The following is a 26,527-nucleotide window of genomic DNA, read 5'->3' as shown; positions in this document are numbered from 1 at the left end:
GTCAGAACAAATGCTTTTATAGTATTCCTATTGTTATATGTAAATACAAGGAATGTGTATGTAGAGAGGTAACTTTCTTCACCAGTTCTCATACCATTTTGCACAATTATGTAATTAGCCTACTATCACGAGAATTTTCAATCCCAATGATAATAAATGACAATCAATAACTCTGACCAATCCCCGAGATCTGTAAGACCATGGGTTTAATGATAATTAGTCAAAGACTCAGCTTATGCAAAAAGATAGTTCCGTTTATTCACAAGAACGTTCTGAAGTCCATTATACAAAGACATACATTTTATAGCTGCGCACATACTTCCACACAAACAGTAGATATCCTACGCACATACATACAAGTTCAAATCTTAAACTACGCCTTGCTCAGACAGTCTGTGTTTTTCCACTTATACAGATGCATTGTTTAATCTGCAACATGTTTCATAATTGTCTGCAAGCCTAACAGTTTCTCCCCTCCACGGGTGGAGACAGAATGTCCTGTAAGGAACACAGTAGTCCAGCTTGTCTGTTGATAGCTCCTCTTATCATTTGTTTCGCACTTGCACCCTGCTTAGCTACTAAAAAGGTCCTTGTTCTAATTCTGACTAAAACTACACACATCATCAGATTATAGTTTTATGATTCTAATAAATTTCATACAATTATATGGTTTCAGGGTGGAATATTCTAATCATTACCTTTAAGCATATAACTCCCTTATCACCTACCAGTTGGAGTAACTAATGTTAATTCTTGAGAGGAATTATGGTGTTAATTTTCTCTTATTGTAAATTGTGCATAGAGATGACTGAAATTACTGTTTAATGTAATAGTGTTTATTGGATTTACATTGTATCAATTTTCTATTTATTTGATCCTGTTTCCCTCTGGACACAGACCACATGTATACCTGACTGCATGGTTACATGTCAAGTCTTGGGCCAAGCAGAATGCCAGTCGAGCCTTCAAGTTGTACCAGAAAGAGGAAAAGAGCACTAAACAACAGTGCCCGCCTCCCCACAAGAACAAGTCTGCCACCGCCCTCTACAACACAGACTAGACTACTGAGCATTCAGAGTCCTCAGCTCCGCAGGAAAGGAAGTCATCCAAGGGCAAAGGGAAGCCTAAACCATACTGCCCTTACTGCAAGAACCAAGAGCACTACCTCAGTTCTTGTGAGAAGTTTAAGAAGCTCTCCAAACACCAAATAGCTCAGTGGTTCAAGGATAAAGACCGGTGCTGGCAGTGTGGGCGAGGACACCTGCACCCTAAAGAAGCCGTGCAACATCAGCAAAGACACCTCCGACTACAGTCTACCTGGACCGACCAAATCACTTGGCCGTGTGATGCTAAAGGTGGTCAAAGTCCGGCTCCACAATGGGAACAGACACCTCGAAACTTATGCAGTCCTAGATGACAGCTCAGAGCGTACCATTGTCCTTCCCTCTGCTGTTCAGCAGCTGGCGTCCCTGATGCTTAGGACCGTACATCAAGAGGTGGTGCAGTTAAAAGGCCACTCAGTCACTTAAGTTTTCACCAGTGTGCAACCCGTCCAAGCAGTTCAGTATAACCAAAGCCTTCACTGCTGATGACCTAGACCTCACAGAGTACTCCTACCCAGTCGAGGCTTTGCAGAAGCATTACCAACACCTCCGAGGTCTTCCCCTCAAGACCTTCACCAAGGCCAGTCCCCTGATCGGTTCAGATCACCCCCACTCGCTGACACCAATGGAACCGGTGCACATGGGCCCTCAAGGTGGACCTGTTTCAGTCAACAGAACACTTGGTTAACCACTCCAAGGGCCTTCCAACTCCCCGTACAATTCCGGCAAGGAACATCAGTGCCTGTTCACTTCCACCATCTCCTGTTCAGATGGCCCCTTTCTGCCATGAGGATAAGCTGTGTCAGATTGATACCATGCCTTACCACAACAAGATGGTGACCCGTTCCAAGCAAGATCATGAAGCTATCCGCACCCTTGATACTGACACCGTACATGTGACTGCAGGAGATGTTGAATGCCACTCCTCTACTCTGAATTAAGGACTCTCCACACTTGAAAGTACCAAAGGAGGCAGTCTTGGCTCATCTGAGGAGCCCTGGGTGGTGTTTACCCAAGAACCCAGAGCAGGCAAAGATCTACTGCCAAGAACTTCAGAAGCTAGAAACGGCAGGCTATGTGATCAAGTTCCCCCAAGAAGAGGTTGACATGGAAGAGGAGTCCTGGTACATCCTGCACCACAATGAAAAGAACAGTGTTCAACTGTTCCTTAGCGTACAAGGGCCAAGTTCTTAGCAAACTCCTCCTATCAGGACCCACCTTGCGTCCTTTACCTGCTTGGCATCCTCCTGAAATTCAGGCAGCACACAATGGAGACATATGTGGAGACATCAAGGCCATGTTTCATCAAGTGCGCCTGCTACCCTAAGACCGAGGCCTTCTCCGATTCCCGCGGAGGGATCTGAAGAGTGACCAATGACCAGACGTCTACGAATGGCAGGTTCTTCCTTTTGGCATGACCTACAGCCCCTGCTGCGCCACAATCACCTTGCAGCAACATGTGCGATCACAAGGATGATAATGAGGATGTGCTACAGATGGTGGAACATGCCTTCTACATCGACAATTGCCTGCATAGCCTCCCTGCATCCCAGGAAGCACGCCAGCTGGTGAACACGACAAAGACTCTGCCTGCCACGGGAGGATTCGAGATCTGTCAATGGACGAGTAATGTCCCGGCCATTGTTGAGCATCTCCCTAAAGAAGCTAGATCTGTGAGCACAGAACTGTGGCTCTTCCAAGACTGTGTGAACCCTGAAGAGCCCACATTAGGACTCCGCTGGCACTGCCCTACAGATACATTGGGGTACATGAGGACCATCTACCGTACTCTTGCCAGCCAGTACAAGCCCCTGGGATATATCATCCCCTACACGACGAGAGCAAAGATCCTGGTACAGGAGCTCTGGAAGAAGGATGGCAAGACACCATCTTACAGGCACCCCTATTAGACCCGTGGAAAGAGTGGGAGCGTAAGCCATCTCCGCACCGAGGACGACCAAGGACAAGTACATGTCTCATTCCTCGTGGCAAGATCTCGTGTGGCACCTAAGCACCAACTCACAATACCCCGCCTGGAGCTCAGTGCTGCCCTGACTGGAACACAACTAGCTCGTCTTCTGCAAACTGAGCTTACTTTGGAGATCCGCAAGACTACCCTGTGGTCAGATTCAATAACCGACTTACACTGGCTGCAATCAAAGTTGTGACGTTGCAAAGTGTTAGTCGGTACCAGAGTCGCTGAGATACAATATCTCACGTTAGGGAGTGGAGATATGTCGACACTGCTAACAACCCAGCAGATGACATCATGAGGGGGGAAACTCTGGCTGAGCTAACCTGAGTGAACCACTGGACTCAAGGTCTACCCGTCCTACAACAGTCACCTGACACCTGGCCTGTGATGCCCAGAACAGCTAGAGAAGAGGACACCGCTGAATTCTCACAAATCTACTTTCTGTGGTCAGGTCAACCTTACTCCTGATCCTGTAAAGGTAGACTGGAGCACCTCACAGTTGGAAGGAGCTCTGTGAGTCCGTGTACCAAACTATGATTTCAACTGTTGGGGATCCCAAGCCCTCAAGGCAAGACATGGAGACTTTCCTGCTTAAAGATGCCCAGAGGGATAGTTTCACAGAGGAGATCAAGGCCCTTGAAGCTGACAAGCCAGTACTGAGGAACAGCAGACTCTGTTCAGTGTCTCATTTTAATTAGAGTTATTGAACTCACAATAAGCCAGATTAAAGTAATTTATATTTTGGTGCTGAAACTTGAAGCAGCAGCTGCAGCACAATCAATTGGAAATGGACAGCTCATGGTGCTGAAAGTAGGCATAACTCATTTAAAACGTCTTAATTTTAATTAGACTTTTACTAACAAGAGGGCTGTGTGTTGATGGCTATTTCTTCCTATGTAAGAATTAAGAGGTAGGCCTACCTGTTTGACACATTAAATTAGGTTATAGGCTGCTATACCCATAGATTTGTTGGTCAGTGGAGATATGTCGACACTGCTAACAACCCAGCAGATGACATCACGAGGGGGGAAACTCTGGCTGAGCTAACCTGAGTGAACCACTGGACTCAAGGTCTACCCGTCCTACAACAGTCACCTGACACCTGGCCTGTGATGCCCAGAACAGCTAGAGAAGAGGACACCGCTGAATTCTCACAAATCTACTTTCTGTGGTCAGGTCAACCTTACTCCTGATCCTGTAAAGGTAGACTGGAGCACCTCACAGTTGGAAGGAGCTCTGTGAGTCCGTGTACCAAACTATGATTTCAACTGTTGGGGATCCCAAGCCCTCAAGGCAAGACATGGAGACTTTCCTGCTTAAAGATGCCCAGAGGGATAGTTTCACAGAGGAGATCAAGGCCCTTGAAGCTGACAAGCCAGTACTGAGGAACAGCAGACTCTGTTCAGTGTCTCATTTTAATTAGAGTTATTGAACTCACAATAAGCCAGATTAAAGTAATTTATATTTTGGTGCTGAAACTTGAAGCAGCAGCTGCAGCACAATCAATTGGAAATGGACAGCTCATGGTGCTGAAAGTAGGCATAACTCATTTAAAACGTCTTAATTTTAATTAGACTTTTACTAACAAGAGGGCTGTGTGTTGATGGCTATTTCTTCCTATGTAAGAATTAAGAGGTAGGCCTACCTGTTTGACACATTAAATTAGGTTATAGGCTGCTATACCCATAGATTTGTTGGTCAATTCCTCCACCCACCTTGCACTCTTTAAATAGCCTACCTCCGTGTCAGTGAAGGGCTGTTAAAACGAAGATTCGAATTCGAGGGGGTATGAGGTCTACGTTCTATGAAAGAAAATGCACAGGCCTAACCCTTGAAAGTACCATGCTCAGATTCCTAATGTCTCAGATTTAATTATTGCAAACAAGACACACTGATTTGGCATTGGAAATATATGATAAGATGAACACAGGCCTATCTACTTGTCCATTCTTAGCCTGTAATTTGAGTAATTTGTGTGGTATGAAAAAATACTTAGCTAGTATGTAAAATCACATAGAATTGCATGAAATATATACAAAAGGCGATTTTTTTTCTCTTCTCGGACCTGCAAATACGATGATAGTCATGCAATGATTTTACTATAAAGCTCTTACTCTTGTCCATGGCGGTCTGCGAACCATCAGCCTTCTGGCCCGCAGCCCTGCGCAACATCAAATTTCCTTCGTTGCCATGTAACGCATACAGCTTGAACAGTTTCTGAAACTGCATGTACAGCTCTGGTCTGTCCAAGAAGTGAGGGTAAAAGGTAGACATGTTCACATGTTTTAATTATTACTTTGGGTATAGGGGAGGGTCACTTGTTTTTTTTTCTCTCTCAAGCGTTCAGGGAGGGTTTAGGTCAAATCTATTTTGCTGAAGGGAGGGTCAGCCATTTTAATTTATCCATGTAACCCATATTATAAATAGCGTTCTCTCCATAAGGGTAAAAGTTTGGAATAGGGTTAAACTGGTTCTGAATGGTTAAGGTAAGGGTTAATTTCTTGGTTGTGTGATGACGTGTCAGACTTCGAACCCCGTTCAAAGATGCCCGGCCATTCTGAGGGTGAACCAAAAGCTTGATGATGTAAAATTATCCATCATTAACTACGAGAGACAGAAAGACAAATGCATTTCAAAAGACATGTTACTGGTCTAATATTTTGTTTCTTTTATGTAGTATCGTATTTCACGAATAAGGTGAGTTTTCGCTGGCTTTCCCACAGATACAGGCTAGTCAGGCAAACAGACCTACCAACATCAACGCTCTCAACAACGGTTGCTTGATTTATCAGTGATAAATTATTGATTTTAGCTGGTTGGCATGCAAGTATGTCGCTGTATCAAAGATAAAGAAAGCAACTATGTGTGGCTGTATTCTAACATTGTAACAAGACCTCAGCCTCTTCCGGGTTTCAGCGCTGTACAGTTGAGGTTGTAATTCTTAATTCCATATAGATACATTTTGTCGTTTGTTTTACAGTATGTCCTGTCTGTCTTGAAATTTACATATCCAACACTATTTCAGGGGTAAGTAACATTTGTCTACACTAGTTAGTGTTAAATAACATTGTGCAATATTCCGATTAAAAAACTTTTGCGTAATTAGAACATTAGCCTACGGATGATTCTCGCAAATTAATAATGCTCCAAACATCTTCCTATATTCTGTACAGATGGCAGACTTTTATTGGGGGCCTGCTGCTTCTGCTCTCTGGGAAGCTTGGATTGGTGGATATAAGTGGCTTTCCCAGGTAACCTCTGCATTTGTCCTGTGTATTCCCAGCATTAGGGAATGCAAGGGGGTTATCCAAGGTGGCACTGTCTGACTGTGACCACCCTCTAGTGGTTGATGACAGGAATTAAAGCAAAACAAAATCCCAAGACTGAAATTTAAATTGATCTGAGATTGATTGGTTGCAGGGCCAAGTTAACCCCCCCCTTCATGTAAAAAAATTAAATAAATCCATGATGAAAATCCATGGCAGTGACAGAGAACTTTAATCCCTGGATGATGACCTTGTGTATTATTCCCCATTATCCTACAGGTCAGCAGCACTTTCCTGGCTTCCGGGATCCCTCCTGTTTGTAGGGAATATTTATGCAGGGTCCAGAGCTCTTTCACGCTTGGTGAGTCATTCACTCCTAATCATGCAAGCCTTTTCTGTTACAAACAACACTAGGATTTCACTCATCAAATGACCCCAAATGATGGGGGCATCTCTCACCATGGGATAAGGTCTCCACGTTGCTCTAGGTCTTGATTTTGTATACCTACTATCATGACAGACACTGATCTAAGATGTCCGCTTGTCATATTCCAGCCTATCCCTTTCTTCTTCACTCTTCACAATGCTTCTGAAGTGGTGAATTGCCTGATCCTGAAGTTAACCCAGATGGAGGTAAGTGTAAGCTTTTACCCACACTGAACTTTGGGCAAGGTCGATTAAACACACGTAATTACATATATATATTTTTTTTAACAGCGAATTCCATGGATGAAGCTATTAAGGTTTGTTCCAAGTCTTATCGTTAATATAATAAAAGTTTGGATATTCAGTAGTGTCTAACATAAAAAGTAGCTAGTAAGTTTTCAAAACTGGATTTGTTTTGGTTTTATTGACTTTAAAGGGGAAGTATACCTCAAATAAAAAAATTCCCTAAACGATTCAATACATTGAAACTAGTTAGGTGGAGTTTGCCTCTCTTTCCCTGCAGCCTAGAACTGGAAATCTGCAAAAACCGATCACATGGCTGGTTACGTGTCTTTGTGCACTGCAAAATCTGCTCTGTTGTCAGTCAAAGAGTGATTGAAAAATCCACATATTATGTTTTTATTGAAAGTTTATGAACGAATTAGCCATTTTTACCAAAAGTACTATCGGTTCTGAGACAGGAAATGGGTACTTTTCCACCTAAAACAATGATTTTATCAATATTTTATGTGGCTGACTGCAACATCGGAGATGGGTAACAACTGAGCTCTCGTGGGGGAATCCCTTAACGTAAAAACTCCTCTGTAGCTCTGTTGGTAGAGCATGGCACTTGCAACACCATGATAGTGGGTTAAATTCTCAGGCCACCCGTATGCACGCATGTCGAAGTCGCTTTGGATAAAAGTGTCTTCTAAATGGCATAGATTAAGGCCCTTATTCACAACGACATACAATGTTTCAGATTAGTTATACAGACAGACAGGTCTGACAATGAAATACTCACACGAGTGATTTAGAAACTTCTTGGAGGGGTGCATATTTTTTATCTGTAATACATTTATGGCCACGTGGCTAAAAGTAATTATATTGGTATGATACTCATGGCCACTATTGATAGGGGAAGGTGGGGGTTATGAATACACAATAGACCAGACAACATGCAACCAAATAGGCCTACCCCAGGTGGTTCCTGGGGCCATGTATTTCACACAAATCTACACAGTTGTTAAAAGCATAAAATGTCAGGAGTGCAACTTTCACTGGGGATGGGTGGGACATGCCCCACATTGTGAAATTGTATTTTTGTCCCCCCCAGTTTTATCATTGGAATGTGATACAAAACAAGGCAATGGTGTGCTTTAGGACCATGCTGACACCTCCGAGCGGTAGGGTAGGCTGTTTGGAGTGTTTATCTGACTGGATAAAAAAAATATATAATTATGTCCCCCTCACTTCTAAAACCAAAGTTGCGCCTCTGTGAAATGATGTGATGCAAATGAACCATTGCTGGCCAACACAGACATCAGAGATTATGGAGAAGAAAAAAAGTGAATACACCCGATCGATCCTAAGTAATTAAAATGTAACAGCTTTCATTTCTATTCTGTCTATTCTGCAATGTAAGATGACACAACTACGGTCTATTATCTCCTCAACATATGCTAACTGGTAAAGCGCCTAGGCTACAACACAATAAGATCAACTCAACTGCAATTAGACTACATACCTCCGAACGCTCGCTTTCTCTTCTGAAAACTTACATCTGTGACTAAAAGCTCCAAATAAGTGCATATACGTCAGTTGGCCACACAAGTGCGCAGTTGTTACCCATCTTCATTTCCACTGTTGCTGTCAGCCACATAAAATAATCTCAATAGTTTTAGGTGGAGAAGTTCACATTTTCTGATTCAAAACCGATAGTACTTTTACACTTTCAATAAAACAATTTGTCCACAATTTCCGGATTTCTCAATCACTGACTGACAACAGAGCAGAGCTAGCAATGCACAAAGGCACGTCACCAGTCTGACCCGTTTTTGCAGCTTTCCAGTTCTAGACTGCAGGGAAAGAAGGCAAACTCCACTTAACTAGTTTCAATGTAAGGAATCACTTGGGACATTTTGGATATTAGGTTAACTTCCCCTTGAAATACTATATTATACCCCATACAACTGCTGTTGGAAGCTAGCCTGATGGGCCTTGAAGACTATGGAATTGTAAGCTATTGGCTTTCTTTCTAGTGTGAGTCTGCTGTTGATGTCGGCCATCAACCTCCCCCTCTATGACCCTCAGTTTGACCCTGGTGGTTACATGTGGGCCCTGGCACATCTCTTCTGTGTTGGCAAGTCTAGCTGGAATAAAACCAGCTGTGGGATTGTCATATGTTTAAAGCGTATAGCATATAAATATAAATCGCTGAATACACTTAGCAACACAATATTAATACAGAAATACATCAATTTCAGGTGCCTATAGAGTGTTCCAGACACACTTCAAGTCCAGTCATTTGAGGTAAGCTATAATTTGTGCATCCCTTATGTAAGAAAAAGGATTGAAAAACTGGTTTCCTGTTGTGAATACTATGAAACATGTTTGTTTTCATGATCTATATTACAGTGACCTTGAACAACAATACATCAACTATTTGTTCAGGTAAGAGGGAAATACTTTGTTCCAAAAAACTGTTAATGGCCTAAGCACTGCTTTATTGTCCAAAGCATTTTTTAATTGACTGTAAAAAGTTAAAATGTTACAATCTATAGCTTCAGTAGACTATCAGGGGCAATCAAGTTATTGTCACTAATTTCTGTCACAGAGTAAGTTTGAGGGGGAATAACTTTTGGGGGCTTTGCAGAGTTTTCCTGTCCTTTCATATGTCACTTTGAGATGTCTGTCTTTTTGTGTATGTGCAGTGCACTCTTCAATCTGTTTTGTCATTAATTAATGTAAGCTCTAATTGTCATTAATCCTGAAACTAGTGTGTTGCTGTTGGCCTTTGCTGCACACCCTACTGGTAAGACCTTTGGACTGTTTCTTACCCACCAATCGATCAAATAGTTCTGTAGCTACAGTGCATTTGGAAAATATTCAGACCCCTTGACTTTTTCCACATTTTGTTATGTCACAGCCTTATTCTAAAATGGATTAAATTGAAAATGTTCCTAAATCTACACACACTACCCCATAATGACAAAGTAAAATGTGTTTTTTAGAAAATAAAATGATCACATTTACATAAGTATTCATACCCTTTACTCAGTACTTTGTTTTGGCAGCGACTACAACCTCATACCCAGGAAGACTTGACGCTACAGGCTTGGCACACCTGTATTTGAGGAGTTTCTCTCATTCTTCTCTGCAGATCCTCTCAAGCTGCCAGGTTGAATGGGGAGTGTTGCTGCACAGCTATTTTCAGGTCTCTCTAGAGAGGTTAATGTCCGGGCTCAGGCTGGGCCAATCAAGGACATTCAGAGATATGTCCCAAAGCCAATCCTGCATTGTCTTGGATGTCTGCTTAGGGTCATTGTCGTGTTGAAAGGTGAACCTTTGCCCCAGTCTGAGGTCCTGAGCAGGTTTTCATCAAGGATCTCTCTGTACTTTGCGCCGTTCATCTTTCCCTCGATCCTGAAGTCTCCCAGTCCCTGCCTCTGAAAAACATCCCCACAGCATGATTCTGCCACTACCATGCTTTTGCCACTACCATGCTTCACCGTAGGGATGGTGCCAGGTTTCCCCCAGACGTGACACTTGACATTCAGGCCAAAGAGTTCAATCGTGGTTTCATCAAGCCACAGAATCGTGTTTCTCATGGTCTGCGAGTCCTTTAGGTGCCTTTTGACAAACTCCAAGCGGGCAGTCATGTGCCTTTTACTGAGGAGTGGCTTACGTTTGGCCACTCTACCATAAAGGCCTGATTGGTGGAGTGCTACAGACATGGTTGTCCTTCTGGAAGGTTCTCCCATTTCCACCTCCCTGACCAAGGCACTTCTCCCCGATTGATCAATTTGGCTGTGCGGTCAGCTCTTGGAAGAGTCTTAGTGGTTCTAAACTTCTTCCAATTAACAATAATGGAGGTTACCGTTCTTGGGGACCTTCAATGCTGCAGAAATGTTTTGGTACCCTTCCCCAGATCTATGCTTTGACACAATCCTGTCTCGGAGGCCTACAGACAATTCCTTCGACCTCGTGGCTTGGTTTTTGCTCTGACATGGACTGTCAACTGTGGGACCTTATATAGACAGGTGTGCGCCTTTCCAAATCATGTCCATGTTTATTTACCACAGGTGGACTCCAATAAAGTTGTTGAAACATCAAGGATGATCAATAGAAACAGGATGCACCTGAGCTTAATTTCGATTCTCATAGCAAAGGGTCTGAATATTTATGTAAATAAGATATGTTTTTATGTGCAAAAATGTCAACCTGTTTTTGCTTTGTCATTATGGGGTATTGTGTGTAGATTAATGAGTAAAAAATAAATGTAATCAATTTTAGAATAAGGCTGTTACGTGGAAAAAGGGAAGGGGTCTAAATAATTTCAGAATTGACTGTATATGAACAGCTGTTTGCTATTTCAATGCCTTCTTTCTTGGTCTTTTGCAATTATGTAACTGTGTATTGGGACAGTTATCCCAATGTTACACTGATTTAAATCTTGGTCAAGTGCTGATTTTACATCTCTCAACCCCCCCCCCCCCCCCCCCTTTCCTGTTTGGAGGAGAGAACGTAATCTGTTTTGATGGCTGGGTTTATCTGTTTGTTTATTCCATCTAGGTGACCTATTTGGTGCCTTGGAATTCCCTTTCCTCCTGTCCCCAAGATTTCATGGTGGCTGTTGTGCCAGGTAAAAACATTGAACTCAGATGTCTAGTTGCGCATGTTAAAAGCAATCTCATAAAATCAACTTGCTAATAGGGTTTCCAAATCTTTAAAATATACACTTTTGGCATTGTACACTGTAGTAACTTAAACACTTATCTTCCACAGTGCCTTGTTGGGTTTTTTCTTGCTGTTGGCATCAGTCAAACTAAAGAGTGGTTTACCCCTTGAGCACTGCGGGGTCTGGCTCTTTTTGTCCAAGGTAATGAAAGTCATAACTCAACTTAATGATCAATGGTAAACATATCTTTATTTCCCACAAGATTATTTTCTTTATTTGTTACCATCTCCCCTCTACAGAAAAAGGTATTAGTAATTGGCAGAAAACCTGCCGTAATAACCTAAGTAAACGATTGTCATAAAACCGACAGTTAAATAGTAAATTCATTCTGTTTTAGATTTCCTTCAAGGACAGTGGATGTGCCAGTTACATATCCATGTCTTGCTCTACCCTGTCTAGGTGTTTGCCACATGCCTATCCCCACTTGTTTTTAACATTGAAGTTAACACGCCATCTTTCTGCTGGTGAGTTCTCTGTGTAAATAATGTCTATCCAGTCACCAATTTTACATTCAAGACAAATAGCAGCTGATGATATTCCCTGGAGACTCAGTCATTTTGTAGTCTGCTACTTTAAAGCCTATATCAAGTTTGGTGATCATGGTGTTTGTTGAAGTTACACATTTTTAGGTATACTATTTACTTCAGTGATTTTGTGTTGGCTTGCTCCTTAGTGTTTTCTTCAGCCATGTTGGAGAAGCCCTGCTGGTGTACTCTGAAAGTACTTCCCAAGTGCGATGAGACCTTTGCGAAAGAAACTACTTCTACCTCACTAAATGTTTCAATGAGTTTACTTGCACTCAATTTCCCAGTGATATTTTTTTGCTTTTGGAACAAATATCACAAGAATGTATGCTTCAATTGAGATTATTTTTCATTTACTATGCCTTTTCTACAACTTGCTGTAAAGCAGAAATAAAATTCTATATATTTCCATTAAAACATTTGCTTATTTGAACTTAAATACAATTTCCTAGGATGTGATATACTTGAAGGTGAGTAACATTAAAAAAATGACATTAAGGGGGTTTTATCTACAAATACACCAAAATAAAACAGACTGAAAAAAGGGTTCCTTTGCTGTCCCCATAGGCAGTGGTGTAAAGTACTTCTCCCCTATGGGGACAGCCGAAGAGTAGTGGTCAACGGTGCATATTAGTTTCAAAGAATAATTAACTGAGCAGAGGTTCTTGCTGCATATTCTGTATAAATTTTTTGAGGAAATTGGGAGACCTGATGGTCCATTCAATTGTTTTGAACAATTATAAGAATCTGAAATATGTCTGGGTGTATATACCACTAAAGGCACACGTATACCTTTGAGGCACTAGGATTATGATACTGGCAGATTGTTGCAGTGAAAATTAAATACAGTTTTACATTATGTTTGATTGGGTATTGTCTTCTGCTCTTTGCCTTTGGGGGAGAGCATTGTAAGGTCTTCTCCTCCTTAAGCGCTGTTCTGGATCATTATCTTCTTTTACATAACCTGGTACGAGAAACAAGAAGCACAATGTTGTTAAACTCATTAAGTGGAGGTTGACATTGAATGCAAGGGGGAAAACAGCAATGCACTCCTCAGAAGAAATCAGTCACAATTAATACCAGAGCTTTGTAAACCTTTGTGGCCCACAACCCCATTTTGATATCAGAAAATTCTCAACCCAACCGTGTGACAAATGATATAATCATCAGCCAGTGTTTACATGGGGCCATCTATTACATTTCAATCTGAAGGAAGAATGGTTTGACGTGACTGAAATACACCAGGGAGATTTTGGAAAGTTCAGGAAAGATCATCAGGCAATTGTGTATGATCTTCTGTGTAGAAAAGACTACAGTATTAAATACTATGGATTTGATGACCATTGCGTTCTGTTGAATGGATCCAATTGAATAGGGTAGCATACCTCTGTCCACACAGGTTTGTGTTGAAGGGAAGCCGACTTCCCAAAAGTGGTCTGGGGTTGATGGAGGAAGATAACGGAAGCGGTGCCGAGAACAGGCTGACAACTTCTTCACCCTCTCTGCCTCTGAAAGGTCGGCGTAGTACTGAGGGAGATGGAATAGATATGTCACAAATCATGGGTTGTGTTCGATCTGGCAAAAAGTTCTGAAACGGAAAACACCACATTTATTCAGTTTGGTGCCGTGAGGTCCAGTTGGCAGAGCATCGTGCTTACAACGCCAGGGTTGTGGGTTTGATTCCCACGGAGGACCAGTACGAAAATGTATGCACTCACTACTTACTGTAAGTCGCTCTGGATAAGAACGTCTGCTAAATTACTCAAATGTAAATGTAATGAACATGACCGTGGACAGGCACTTTCAGCTCCACACATCAAAACACAGTCGAGTCAACTCACGATTTCACACTCTTTACACGTGTGCCCCTTGAGTTTCCTCCTCTCAGCTTTCTTGCGGACCACCTCCACGTGTGCAAACGATAGGTTTTTACTACAGGACAACGAGGCAAAGAAACCTTTTAGAAACCTAGCATGAAAGTGTTCTACGTTAGTCTGACGATTATGATCTCACCTGTCTTTGTGTTCTCCATTGGGTGTTCCACTTTGAGGCATGTGTGCTTTTAATGAGAGGACAATAAAAGTTTAAAATATTGATATAAATATTTAACAATGAATGCACAAATTCATCTCAAGTGTTGTACTACTTGACCAGGTCATTCTCAACCAATTTGCCTGGTCAAATAAAAGAAACAAGTATTCAAGATTATAGAGAAAATACAGTGTAAAGTCCTTACCATCCTTATGCTCTTCCTCCTCCTTATCATCAAACTCTTCCTCCCCATGATGGGGTTCCTCTTTGTCCAAATATGAGCCGTTATGCTGAGGACACGACTCGTACTCCCCGTAGCCTGTTCGGTCAAATATCTCAGCCAAGCTGTCGTTGGCCCTCTGACCAATCCCTAAAAGAAGGGTTTTGAGTTTGGTTACATGGTTGGTTGGTTTGTTTATATGGGTCCTGCTCGAATGTAACCGTCCTTCCTCCCATCACTGAAGTGATCTAAAGCAACTTGAAAGATAAAAGTAAGGATTTCATTGCTCTCTCCTCTTTACTGTATTTGATTAAATTAAAATCAGATGATTGGGAATGTATCAAAGATTTTGTGCGAAAATGTAGTAAGCTGTACCGGTAACAGAGCTGGTTCTTGGAGCTCCTCGGTGGAGCAGGCTGGGGCTGACGAAGGTGCAGTCCATATCGACAGACTCACCTTCACAGGGGGGCTACACACACACACACACACACACACACACACGTGAAGAACTGCAAGTATACACAGAGGGTATAGGAAAGTAGCAGATGAATTTGGTGAATGTCATACCTCTGCTGAAGTTGGGGTGTCTACATCATACTGGGAGAGGGCTGCCTCTGGGTCAAGGCTCCACATCTGCTCTGCTGGCATCAGCTTGGCTAAACAAAAGGTAGGAAATGAAACATGACATTTCTATTCAAATTGCTTGCTTAGACTATGCTTAAGGGCCAGTCAATCGTGGGAAAAATATTTTCAGTATCAATGATTGACTATTATGCAGAGTCGCAACACAATACCTTTTCCCAGTGGAGTTTCAGGGACATTGGAGGGCAGTGTTGTTGATGCAGTACCATTGTTGTCCTGTGGAGGGCTCCTCTTCACACGAGCACATGGGTTGGCCTGCAGGACAGAGGTCTGCTTCAGTTTTTCAGTATCCTCCCGACTCCGCTTTCTGATTGGCTCGTTGTGGACATCGTGGGTCTAAATGGACAAATAGGAAAGCTGGGGCTACTCGGGTACAGTAGTATGTTGATGCATGAGACGGGTGAACGTGTCCAAGAAAAACAGCTCTTGATATACCCATCTATAATATCTCAGACAGACAACGTAACAAATGGTATCGTCTGTCAAAAGACTGTGGGATGCGACAACTAACGAGGAACATAACCAAGTTGGCCTGCCATTTTAGCATCTGTTTTTTAAAATCCTGCCACATATGCCTTCATGAGGATCACAATGGAAATAAGTTGTGTACTTTTCTGTGTAATGTGTACCTAGTTTTAAATTATCAAACAAACCCCCCAAGAATTCTGGTACTTTGGTTTTATGTCACTGGTTATTTGGATTTATCAGGATTTTTGTTCTGGGTTTCCAGATGAACCCATCTATATGTAACAAGGCTCAAATGTGACTAATGTACCTGTATAACATCTTGTGTAATTTGTTAAGAAAATTACATGAAAAATCATGGCTCTACCTGCTGACTAAGCAACACATTTTTGGATCGCTCATCACTTGGAGAGGTAGAGGGATGTTTAAATAGGATGTGCCGCTTTTGGCCTCTGTCTTGGTTCTCTGATGCAGGGACGCTGCTACCTCTCTGGGCATTGAGCGGAGGCACGAGGGCCTTCTGTGGGGAGTCGGAAAGGTCCAGAGGCTTGTCAACCACTTCCTCATCTTCCTCCTTCTCGCTACTTTTCCTCCTCTTTCCTCTCTCCAGCTCTTGGTGAGAGGCGCCACATGGGGTGGAAGTGGCTCTAAGAGGTGCGATGCGGGCTATCCCCTCCAGGTGGCGCCGTTGGGCGTTGGCGGGGATGAGCTTCAGGCGGGGGAGGAGGGACAGGGGGCCGTCCTCAGTGGTGGTGGTGCCGGGACAGCCCAGGAGGGGACCCTTTCTCTGGGGGATAGGCAGTGGATCATCAGGGAGATCCAGGCGACACGTCTCTGCCACTACAGCACCTTCATGGCCCTGGCTGCTGCCCTCTGAATCAACAAGAAGAATACTACATTATTTTTTTTACAGTGCTTTTCAAGACACTCAGACATTTAGAGGCAATAACATAATTACAAACGCATGTTATCAGTCATCAGTTAGTAAATGAAGGCCTTACGTTGGGTCTGGGTGGCGTCCATGTAACACGTTTCAGGCACCAGTATGCCGTTTCCTTGGCTCTGCGCGGTTCGGGAGGGCAATCCTTTCCTTGGTTCTACCATTATGAAAACAAAAAAAATGAACTTCAAAGAAGTCTATGAAACTGATATCGTAAAAAACTAATATTGAGTGTGTTTGTGTGCGAGTGTGACTGAGTGTGCACGCACCTGCATGTCTGTTTGATTCTGAGGGTGACCCTTGAATGCTGTACCTGTGTATGCATTTCTTTGTATAAATCAGACTGACCGTTGAGCGCCGAGCTCTGAGACTGAGACAGGGACTTCTCGGCGTAGCGGACATGGTGGGTCTCCTTCCTCCTCCTCATCTTGCTGACCACAGGCAGCGAGATCTTCTGCAGCGGAGAGTCTGGAATCACCGTCTCCTCTGGCTCAGGAGACACTGAGCTGGAAACCAAACATAGACGCACCACAGAAATACAACGGCGTAACATACCATATTAATAATAAAAAGTATTAATAATACACAGAAATAATAATATACCGTATTAAGCTCAAAGTGAGAACTAATTCAACCATGCTTTCTCGATGTGCAATAGGAATATTGTTTTGGAATCAACAATCCTGGTTACAAAAGTACTGTAGTGCCGGATGGGGATGGTTTTAACTCACAGAGCTCCATTCAGTCTATCCAACTCAAGACTCAGCTTTCTGTTCTCATCCTGCAGGCTGTTCCTCTCTGTCACTGGAAGTCACATCAAACCACATATACCGTGCCTTCAGAAAATATTCATACCCCTTGACTTATTCCACTCAATTGATTAAATAAGTATTTTTCTCACCCATATACACACACAATAATACCCCATAATGACGTAGTAAAAACGTGTTTTTAGACATCTTTGTAAATGTATTGAAAAGGAAATACAGAAATCTCATTTACATAAGTATTCACACCCGAGTCAAAACTTTGTAGAAGGACCTTTGGCGGCGATTACAGCTTTGAGTCGTCTTGGGTATGTCTGAAGCAGCTTTGCACATCTGGATTTGGGCATTTTTTAAAATTTTTCCCTGCATATTTTCTCAAGTTAGATAGGAAGTAGCAGTGAACAGCCTTTCCACAGAAAGTCTTTCCACAGATTTTTAATGGGATTTGGCTGGGACACTCAGGGACCTTCACATTCTTGCTCTGAAGCCTGTCCAGCATTGCTTTGGCTGTATGCTTGCAGTCAATGTTCTGTTGGAACGCAAATCTTCACCCCAGTCTAAGGTCATTTGCACTCTGAAGCAGGTTCTCATCAAGAATTTGCCGGCATTAGGCTCCATTAATTGTTCCCTCTCAGTCTCCCAGTTCCTGCCGATGAAAAGCATCCCGATATCATGCTGCTGCCACTACCATGCTTCACGGTAGGGATGGTGTTAGATGGGTGATGAACTGTGCCTGGTTATCTCCAGGCAAAAAGGTTCAATGTGCATTCAGGCCAAAGAGTTCTATTTTTGTCTCATCAGATCACACAAACTTTTGACTTATGCGCCATCTTTCGCATGTCTTTTTGCAAACTCCAGAAGTGCCATCACTGAGACAGGAGAACCTGCCAAAAGGACAACAGCCTCTACAGCACTTCACCAATTTGGGCGTTATGGGAGAGTGGCACTTGGTGAAGTGCGGAAGAGACTGTTGTCCTTTTGGCAGGTTCTGCCATCTCCGCTAAGGAACTCAGTAGTTCTGTCAGAGTGGTCATTGGTCACCTCCCTTACCAAGCTCCTTCTTGCCCGGTTTCTCAGTTTGGGCAGACAGCCAGCTCTAGGCAGAGTCTGGGTAGTTCCATATATTTTTTAACATTTCCCAATGATGGAGCTCTTGTAAACTTTTAACACTCTAGAAAATGTTTCATACCCTTCCCCAGATATATGCCTCATCACAATTCTATCTTGGAGATCTATGGCCAGTTCCTTGGACTTCATGGTATAGTTTCTGCTCTGAAATACACAACCGGTCAAAAGTTTTAGAACACCTACTCATTCAAGGGTTTTTCTTTATTTTATTTTATTTTTTACAATTTTCTACATTGTAGAATAATAGTAAAGACATCAAAACTATAAAATAACACATATGGAATCATTTAGTAACCAAAAAAAGTGTTAAACAAATCTAAATATATTTTATGTGAGTTTCTTCAAATAGCAGCCTTGACAGGTTGCACACTCTGGCATTCTCTCAACCAGCTTCATGAGGTAGTCACATGGAATGCATTTCAATGAATAGGTGTGCCTTAAAAGTGAATTGGTGGAATTTATTTCTTAATGCGTTTGAGCCAATCAGTTGTGTTGTGACTAGGTAGGGGTGATATTCAGAAGACAGCCCTATTTGGTAAAAGACCAAGTCCATATTACAGCAAGAACAGCTCAAATAGGCAAAGAGAAATGACAGTCCATCATTACTTTAAGACATGAAGGCCAGTCAATATGGAACATTTTAAAAACTTTTCTTCAAGTGCAGTAGCAAAAACCATCAAGTGCTATGATGAAACTGCCTCTCATGAGGACCGCCACAGGAATGGAAGACCCTGAGTTACCTCTGCTGCAGAGGATAAAGTTCATTAGAGTTAACTACACCTCAGATTGCAGCCCAAATAAATGCTTCAAAGATTAAGTAACAGACACATCTCAACACCAGCTGTTCAGAGGAGACTGTGTGAATCAGGCCTTGAATTGCTGCAAAGAAACCACTACTAAAGGACACCGATAAGAAGAAGAAACTTGCTTAGGCCAAGAAACACGAGCAATGGACATTAGACTGGTGGAAATTTGTCCTTTGGTCTGGAGTCCAAATTGGAGACTTTTCATTCCAACCGCCGTGTCTTTGTGAGACGCAGTGTGGGTTAACAAATGATCTCCGCATGTGCATTTTCCACCGTAAAGCATAGAGGAGATGGTGGTGTTGTGGGGGTGCTTTGCTGGTGACAATGTCTGTGATTTATTTAGAATTCAAGGCACACTTAACCAGCATGGCTATCACAGCATTCTGCAGCGATACACCATCCCATCTGGCTTGTGCTTAGTGGGACTATCATTTCCTTTTCACCAGGACAATGACCCAACACACCTTCAGGCTGTGTAAGAGCTACTTTGCCAAGAAGGAGAGTGATGGAGTGCTGCATCAGATGACCTGGCCTCCACAATCCCCCGACCTCAACCAAATTGAGATGGTTTGGGATGGGTCGGACCACAGAGTGAAGGAAAAGCAGCCAACAAGTGCTCAGCATATGTGGGAACTCATTCAAGACTGTTGGAAAAGCATTCCATGTGAAGCTGGTTGTGAAAATGCCAAGAGTGTGCAAAGCTGTCATCAAGCCAAAGGGTGGCTACTTTGAAGAATCTCAAACATAAAATATATTTTGATATAACAATTGATTTGGTTACTACATGATTCCGTATGTGTTATTTCATAGTTTTGATGTCATCACTATTATTCTACAATGTAGAAAATAGTAAAAATGTATAAAAACCCTTGAATGATTAGGTGTTCTAAAACTTCTGACCGGTAGTGTACATATAGACAGATGCATTTCGTTCTAAATCATAAATCATGTCCAAACAACTTCATCGGCCACAGGTGGATGATTAAAGGAAATTGGATACACTTGAGCACAGTTTGGAGTGTCATAGCAAAGGGGTGGGAATACTTATGCAAATTACATTTTAGCTATCTCAGATTGTTCTTGCAATTTTCACAAACTTAATTTGGGAGATTTTTAAGAAAATCATGATGAAAGTGGCCATTTTTAGAACTATACATGCCTCCTGTAAAACCGTATCATCTGTGAACATCTTGATGTCATTATACTCATTATAGTGTGCTCTAACAAATGGAGTAAGTCAAGATTCTGAAATAAAACTATTAAATTATTCAACATGAAAAATATGAATATGGCAAAAGTACCCTTTTAGATTTTAAGACATTGTTTGGAACAATATACTCAACAAGTACATCAAATTTCCATAGTGGGCTCTGTGCAAATTTTGAAGTTATGATACATTTTATGAGCACAAGCAACACAGTGAATGGTAAAATGGATTCAAAGGGAACTCCCTCTGCTGGTGATTTGCTGAATGTGCAAACAATCCTGAAGTAGGGCTTTGATTGGTTAATGACCTATAATGTAAATGTATGAAATGGGTTAGATCTTCAAAAGTACAGAGAGCCCAATCTGGACACCTGACATGTTTGAAGAGTATAATTTTCCAAACAATGTCTTAAAACACACAGAATTAAAAAGGGTACTTTTGAAATATTCAAATGAATATTTTTTATATTGAATACATTAATGTGAAAAAGTGTATTTCAGAATGTAGACATAATCCATATTTGAGAACACACTATAAGGAGTATAATGGCACCAAGATGTTGTCTGTATCATGTTGTAAGTATAACGACACCAAGATGCACAGATCATAAGGGTCTTACAGGAGGCAAGTATAGGCCTAAAATGGCCACTTTCATCATGATTTTGCTTAAACATGATTTATGATACAAATGTAAAAAGCTTGTCAAACATCCTTCCTCCCAATGGAATCGCCCTACTACAGCGATGATTGGGCTTAGTCAATTTATTTGCAGAGCACTAGTGGTATAGAGGAAGAACTGCATCCCTTTTGTGAGCACGGAGGAATGTTACATTTGGGAGATAACATAGGAAACAAAGAGATCATTCAGGTTTGCCTTTTCCATCAATGTAAAAAGAGACTACTTGTGTGTCCGTCTCCCCCCCCCCCCCCCGCTACCCCCAGACTTAGCGAAAAAGAGAAAGGCTATATTGTGTGACGTGTAGATCTATGAGGGAACCTATTACAGAGAAAAAAAAGGAGTGCAGTGGACAAAGAGAGATGGGGGTGGTAGTGAGAGAGTTCCCTTGTGAATGACTCATGACCGCCCCCATCCTTTGTCATAATCATATCCTATTTTAGCCAAAAGCTTAGGAGCTGTATGGCCTGTGTAAAATAGGGACCAGTGTGGAGGTAAATTAATCTCAGATACAGAATGTAGGGTATGTGCAAGTGAGAAGCGAATGATGTACAACTCACTGATCTCTGCGATGAGGCGCATGTTCTGCTTACGGCCTTTCTCAAACTCCACCTGCTTCTTCCTCATGTGCTCCTCTGTGACAGAACAGCGATCACACAGCCCTGCTCGCAGCCTGGGCAGAGGGAGAGACACAGACGGGAAAGAAGAAAGACAGAGGAGAAAAGATGAACCAAAGGACTAACAAAAGGAGAGATCAAGAGAAATATAGGTAGATAGAGAAAAAGTCGGAGGGAGACAGACAAATAGGGACAGACAGACAGGTTGATGGGGTACCAACCTGTCCTCCAGAACTGTGACAGTGTCCCGCAGGGTTTTGTGCTGCTCCCTCAACTGCTGGTGTCTGCTGTAGAACTCCTCCAGTCTTTGGGCATCTCTACGGGGTGAGAGGGGGGACAAAAGGAAGGAACACATTGGTTTAAATCCTTTGAATTAATAAACATGGGAGTGTTTGAGTATATAAGTAATGTATTTGAATGTTCATTCTTGGGGTACAACAGGAATTATATTTTGGGATTCCCATCACAGAGCCCTGGTAAATGAGTAGGGCTCAGAATGCTGTCCTACTGAAGTAAGAGTGTGAAAGAGGCCTTTGTCAGGCTGACTTTCTCAGTGACATTTGAAACCTTACACACTGACGGGGAGTCAACGGAAAACGGTCTCATCTTAAGTGCGGCCGTAAAACAATAATCACGCGCTTTGAAATGGCAAGTAGAATGTCAGAAAATATGAAGTTTCAGATTCTATTCATTGATCATCAACACAACGTTCAACTAAAATGACTGTACTTACAAACATCGCTCCTTCTTCAGCTTGTTCACTTTGGTTTGCAAACCTAAACACAGGATAAAAAAAAGAGCTTGAAAAGGGGATTGTTGAATGATTTATTTTGACAAGTACTCTTAACACTGATAGTTGTATTAAACATGTCCCACTGGCCTTAGTTGTTTTGGTGGAGGTTCCCTGGCATGTAGACAGTAGGCCTACCTTGCAGTGCACTATCGTGACAGTCTTTGAGTCGACCGCATAGGTCCCTGAAGAGGTCAGTGGATTCCGAGGCCCCACTGGAGCCGGGGCTGCTCCCACTTAGCAGAGGACTGCTCATCATCCAATCACTCACTGGTTGGTAGCTTCACTCAGCCAATACACAACTCCATCTAGCACCAAACCGGAAATCTGCGAGAGGAAGGGAAAGCAAAAAAGACAAAGAAAACAGAGGGTAAGATGAGTCAAGAGAGGACCCTATTTTACTCACGAGCGCCCCTAGAGGAAATGGCTGCACTGACAGGTCACTACAATTTTGCTTATGTAGACACTGAGAAGTGACTGCAATCCAGGGCATGCTCATATAGTCCTCTCTTTCATTCACATGACCATATCTGATCCTAAAGGGCAGTCAAATTTGTAAATCGGGTTTTGAAGGCAATGGAGCCAGAGCACATAATGCACAAACACATTAGTGCAGGCCAGTGCGCGCACACACACACACACACACACACACAGTTCAAGCTTGCCTGGACTTCTCTTTCCTCTCCCTTCCCAAGCTGGTACAGTAGGTTTGGCTTAATCACCATTGGAGAAATAAGCAATAAGGCACAGGGGGTATGGTATATGGCCAATATACCACCGCTTAGGGCTGTTCTTACGCACGACGCAACGCAGAATGCCTGGATACAGCCCTTTAGCCGTGGTATATTTGCCATATGCCACAAAACCCAGAGATTACTTATTGCTATTATTAACTGGTTACCAACGTAATTAGAATAGTAAAAAAAAAAATGCTGGTCATACCCGTGGTATACGGTCCGACATTTCACGGCTCTCGTCCAATCAGCATTCAGGGCTCGAACCACCCGGTTTATAATAATCATTAAATCATCCAATAACTAAGGCCAAATAATATATTTCCCCCCATTATTGAGCATAGACATGATAAACTAGCCTATTTCACTTTGTAGCCTAATCCTACCTACTAAATCTGCTAACAGTCATCACTGACATTCACCAGGCAAAATGTCCTCCTATATCAAACTGAATAAAAGAGCCTTGTTCACTCACCCCACTAGAATGAACTGTCAGTCAAAGTATACTCAATGCACACAAAAGCCACTCAACAGATCCAAACTTCATAGAGAGGAGGAAACCAGGGAACAACTGCTATACCAACTAAACTACCACCAGTGATAACCCAATATGCCTTTCATGGGATTGGCCGGGCGTTTTGAGCATTCCCAGGGACCTGGCTGGGATCATACCAGAATTTGTTGGCATGGACAACTGGAAGAGCCGGTTTTCCCGATCAAACACAAACTGGTCTTGCCAGTCGGCTCAAAAAGGAAAAGGGAGGGGGGAGAGCTTGGGATGTGTAGCAGCTGGCTCAGAAGAATAGCAACACACTCTCCCTCTACCTGTACACACACACAGTTGGAGACAGACAGGAGCACACATGCACGTACACAACCCATACACACAATCACACGCACAAACACACAAAAAAAGGCACATACATTAACAAACACAAATGGCAGCTGCACAGACACTCCTCCCTGCCTTTGCAGAGACAGGGCAAATGTTGTAGCCTGCAGCTATTAAGATCGTTAACTCCACTCCCATGCAATACCCAGAAGCCGAGGCGTATATACCAGTCTGGTCTCTACTGTCCAAAATAGCTTAATGTGAAGCAGCCTGTGTTATCCTTCCAGCCTGTGCTATCCTTCCTAAATTATTAAACTAGGCCTAATGTCTAGGGTGTACTAGTATAGGCTAATTGTTAGGCCCTAACTGTCAACTCACAACTATCCAGGGCCAATGAATGACGATAAACTCCAATGCAGCGGGGTAATTTCAGATGACATTTCAGTCCCACTCTGAAAGATTGAACCCACAGCAGTAAACAAAAAAAGATTCAATTTTAGGAAAATGCCCAATTTCATGGATATTTTAGTTTCACAGGTTAATTTGGATAATACATTTTTATTAACCATTGAAAGCAATATATCGATATCACCAGTACCTTTGGTTGTCTGCAGATTAAAACAAAATCACACATTAGGCTAACTCATTAAAAGTAGCTCTTAAAATAACTAACATGGAAGAAGAAAGAAAACAAAAGACACTGTTGTGTCAGTGGGGATTTTGTTCTCTGACAAGCAAGGGCACGAAAGGGGTGGTGTTGTATGTGATGTCCCAGACATCCTGCAAGACAAGCCTGTGCCAGCCAGATGCATTCCAGCAGGACTACGTGGGGGCACTGCAATAAACGCTTTCATAAATATATAAAGCAGTGCTGCGTTGATGCCTCCTCTGAACTAGGCCTATGTCAAATTAAAGATGCTGGTGACATGCAATCAGATTGTGAGCTGCATGACAGGCCTGGGTCAAAAGTCTGATGCACACGAATTAGCTTGAAGTTTGCACTTTTGGGTCTATTCCATTAGCTCCATTGTACCATGCTAAATAAATGTCCAGCTGAAGTATTTGAAAGAAGAGTATTTGACCTAGGACTACCTCGTAATGGCCAGCTTCTCAGTCTTGGGTGCCTAGCAGCCTACCACTATTAGCCATCAGCACCACCTACAGTAAATAGACTGACACACACCAAAGACCATTGGTAATAACAGTATTTCTCACTCTGCAAACCACTAGAGATTATTGATCACAGCACAGATGAATATTGGTTATGCTGCTGCAGGATATACTGTAAGTCGCTATACTGTAAAATACTAGGCTATACTAAGTGTAAGTCATACTGCATAAGAACATCTGCTAAATTGCTAAAATGATATAGCTATGCCCCTTGTAATTGTACCAATATAAATCTAGCATTGGCACATGCGCGGCTAGGTAAGAGGGAGGGGGGCTATTATTTTCTGTTGTGGGAGGTTGGGGTGAGGGTAGCCGATTAAACTCAACTCCACGATTTGATGCAGTTGACCAGCGACTAGTGTGGACGGACTGGAGCTCCGACTTAACGTCATTTTATATAATCAAAAACTACTGATTTAAGCACCCTAAGAATAGTCCGCAATTACACACAATATTGTTCTGGTAAAATTTGGTGTACAGTGGCATATACCATCCCTAAGTTTTCCTAACCATATTTCCCTCTCCCTCCAATGTGTCTTAATGTAACCTTGATTGCGTTCTGACCCCAGTGCAGCTAAGTGTAAACAAGCGTAACAATAGGGTCGGGATATCCTGGCAAGGGTGAGAGGTGAAGAGGGTTTTCTTTGAATGGAAAAATGTTGCTGGCTATAGCTAGCTATGATATTTTCCTAGTTAGAGCTCTTTAGTTAACTCATACATTATTCCCTAACAATCCTAGAATTTATTTTAGCCTATATATAGCAAGCAAAGTCAAGTTGGTAAAGACAGCCAGCTTGCCAACACTAGTTAGCTAACTACCTAGCCTAGCTAAACACAGTCAATTTCATCGTTACATTAGACAGGCAGATAAAAAATAAAGTATGGCATGACTCTATAGCCAACTGTAAATATATTATGTGTTTAAATGTGTAAAAATGTACTAATTTCCCAACTTACCTAGCTAGCTAATCAATTTGGTACCTAGCTAGCTCGAGTTCACTCACGTCTTTTAGAATTCGTGCCTCGCATTGCATGCTGGGATGACAACCCTTCTTGTGTCACATGGTCGATGTTTTTGAAAGACAGATCAATGTTAACCAGCAACAAGTGTCAGCAACAGCGCTTTCTCTTCCACGTCCGATTTAGCTAAACATGAAAACGGAAAACTATTTAGATCAGAGCTAAAGAGACGAGCTTATTTGCCACGGATAATTCAATAGACACGGGCAGTGGAAGATGCCCCTGATG

The 26,527-nt window shown here is 42.3% G+C and overlaps 2 protein-coding genes across 4 annotated transcripts; one reads left to right on the top strand and one right to left on the bottom strand.

Annotated features, from left to right (window-relative positions):
• The first annotated feature begins 5,506 nt into the window (after positions 1 to 5,506).
• tmem241 (transmembrane protein 241) lies at positions 5,507 to 12,671 on the top strand. 3 transcript variants are annotated; one of them, XM_031836090.1, is made up of 14 exons: positions 5,512 to 5,775; positions 6,059 to 6,105; positions 6,252 to 6,329; positions 6,624 to 6,705; positions 6,900 to 6,977; positions 7,062 to 7,087; positions 9,032 to 9,132; positions 9,257 to 9,302; positions 9,408 to 9,443; positions 9,770 to 9,804; positions 11,565 to 11,634; positions 11,778 to 11,871; positions 12,068 to 12,194; positions 12,404 to 12,671. In XM_031836090.1, exons 1-14 carry the CDS (start codon positions 5,704 to 5,706, stop codon positions 12,592 to 12,594), a joined length of 1,083 nt encoding a protein of 360 aa, XP_031691950.1. In that variant the 5' UTR covers positions 5,512 to 5,703; the 3' UTR covers positions 12,595 to 12,671. The 3 variants fall into 3 exon arrangements, with proteins under 3 accessions (XP_031691951.1, XP_031691950.1, XP_020350236.1); XM_020494647.2 differs by having other exon boundaries at positions 5,528 to 5,775; positions 12,130 to 12,194; XM_031836091.1 differs by having other exon boundaries at positions 5,507 to 5,775; positions 12,068 to 12,421.
• rbbp8 (retinoblastoma binding protein 8) lies at positions 11,894 to 26,527 on the bottom strand. Its single transcript, XM_020494646.2, is given in 18 exon segments — positions 11,894 to 13,153; positions 13,156 to 13,218; positions 13,640 to 13,781; positions 14,096 to 14,186; positions 14,268 to 14,313; positions 14,491 to 14,655; positions 14,881 to 14,974; positions 15,073 to 15,161; positions 15,300 to 15,483; positions 15,980 to 16,485; positions 16,614 to 16,709; positions 16,901 to 17,058; positions 17,284 to 17,356; positions 21,697 to 21,809; positions 21,975 to 22,070; positions 22,487 to 22,529; positions 22,682 to 22,870; positions 26,237 to 26,527. Coding segments are annotated over 17 exon segments (2,205 nt in total). The 5' UTR covers positions 22,803 to 22,870; positions 26,237 to 26,527; the 3' UTR covers positions 11,894 to 13,028.

Source organism: Oncorhynchus kisutch, linkage group LG11 (assembly GCF_002021735.2).
Source record: "Oncorhynchus kisutch isolate 150728-3 linkage group LG11, Okis_V2, whole genome shotgun sequence".
Lineage (NCBI taxonomy): Eukaryota > Metazoa > Chordata > Actinopteri > Salmoniformes > Salmonidae > Oncorhynchus > Oncorhynchus kisutch.
This window is presented reverse-complemented; position numbering and strand designations above follow the sequence as displayed.

Coding starts and splice junctions, on each gene's coding strand:
- tmem241 (XM_031836090.1), top strand. CDS start 5,704: ATGCATTTCAAAAGACATGTTACTGGTCTAATATTTTGTTTCTTTTAT. Junction 6,330..6,623: donor GATATAAGTGGCTTTCCCAG/GTAACCTCTGCA, acceptor ATTATCCTACAG/GTCAGCAGCACTTTCCTGGC. Junction 6,706..6,899: donor CCAGAGCTCTTTCACGCTTG/GTGAGTCATTCA, acceptor GTCATATTCCAG/CCTATCCCTTTCTTCTTCAC.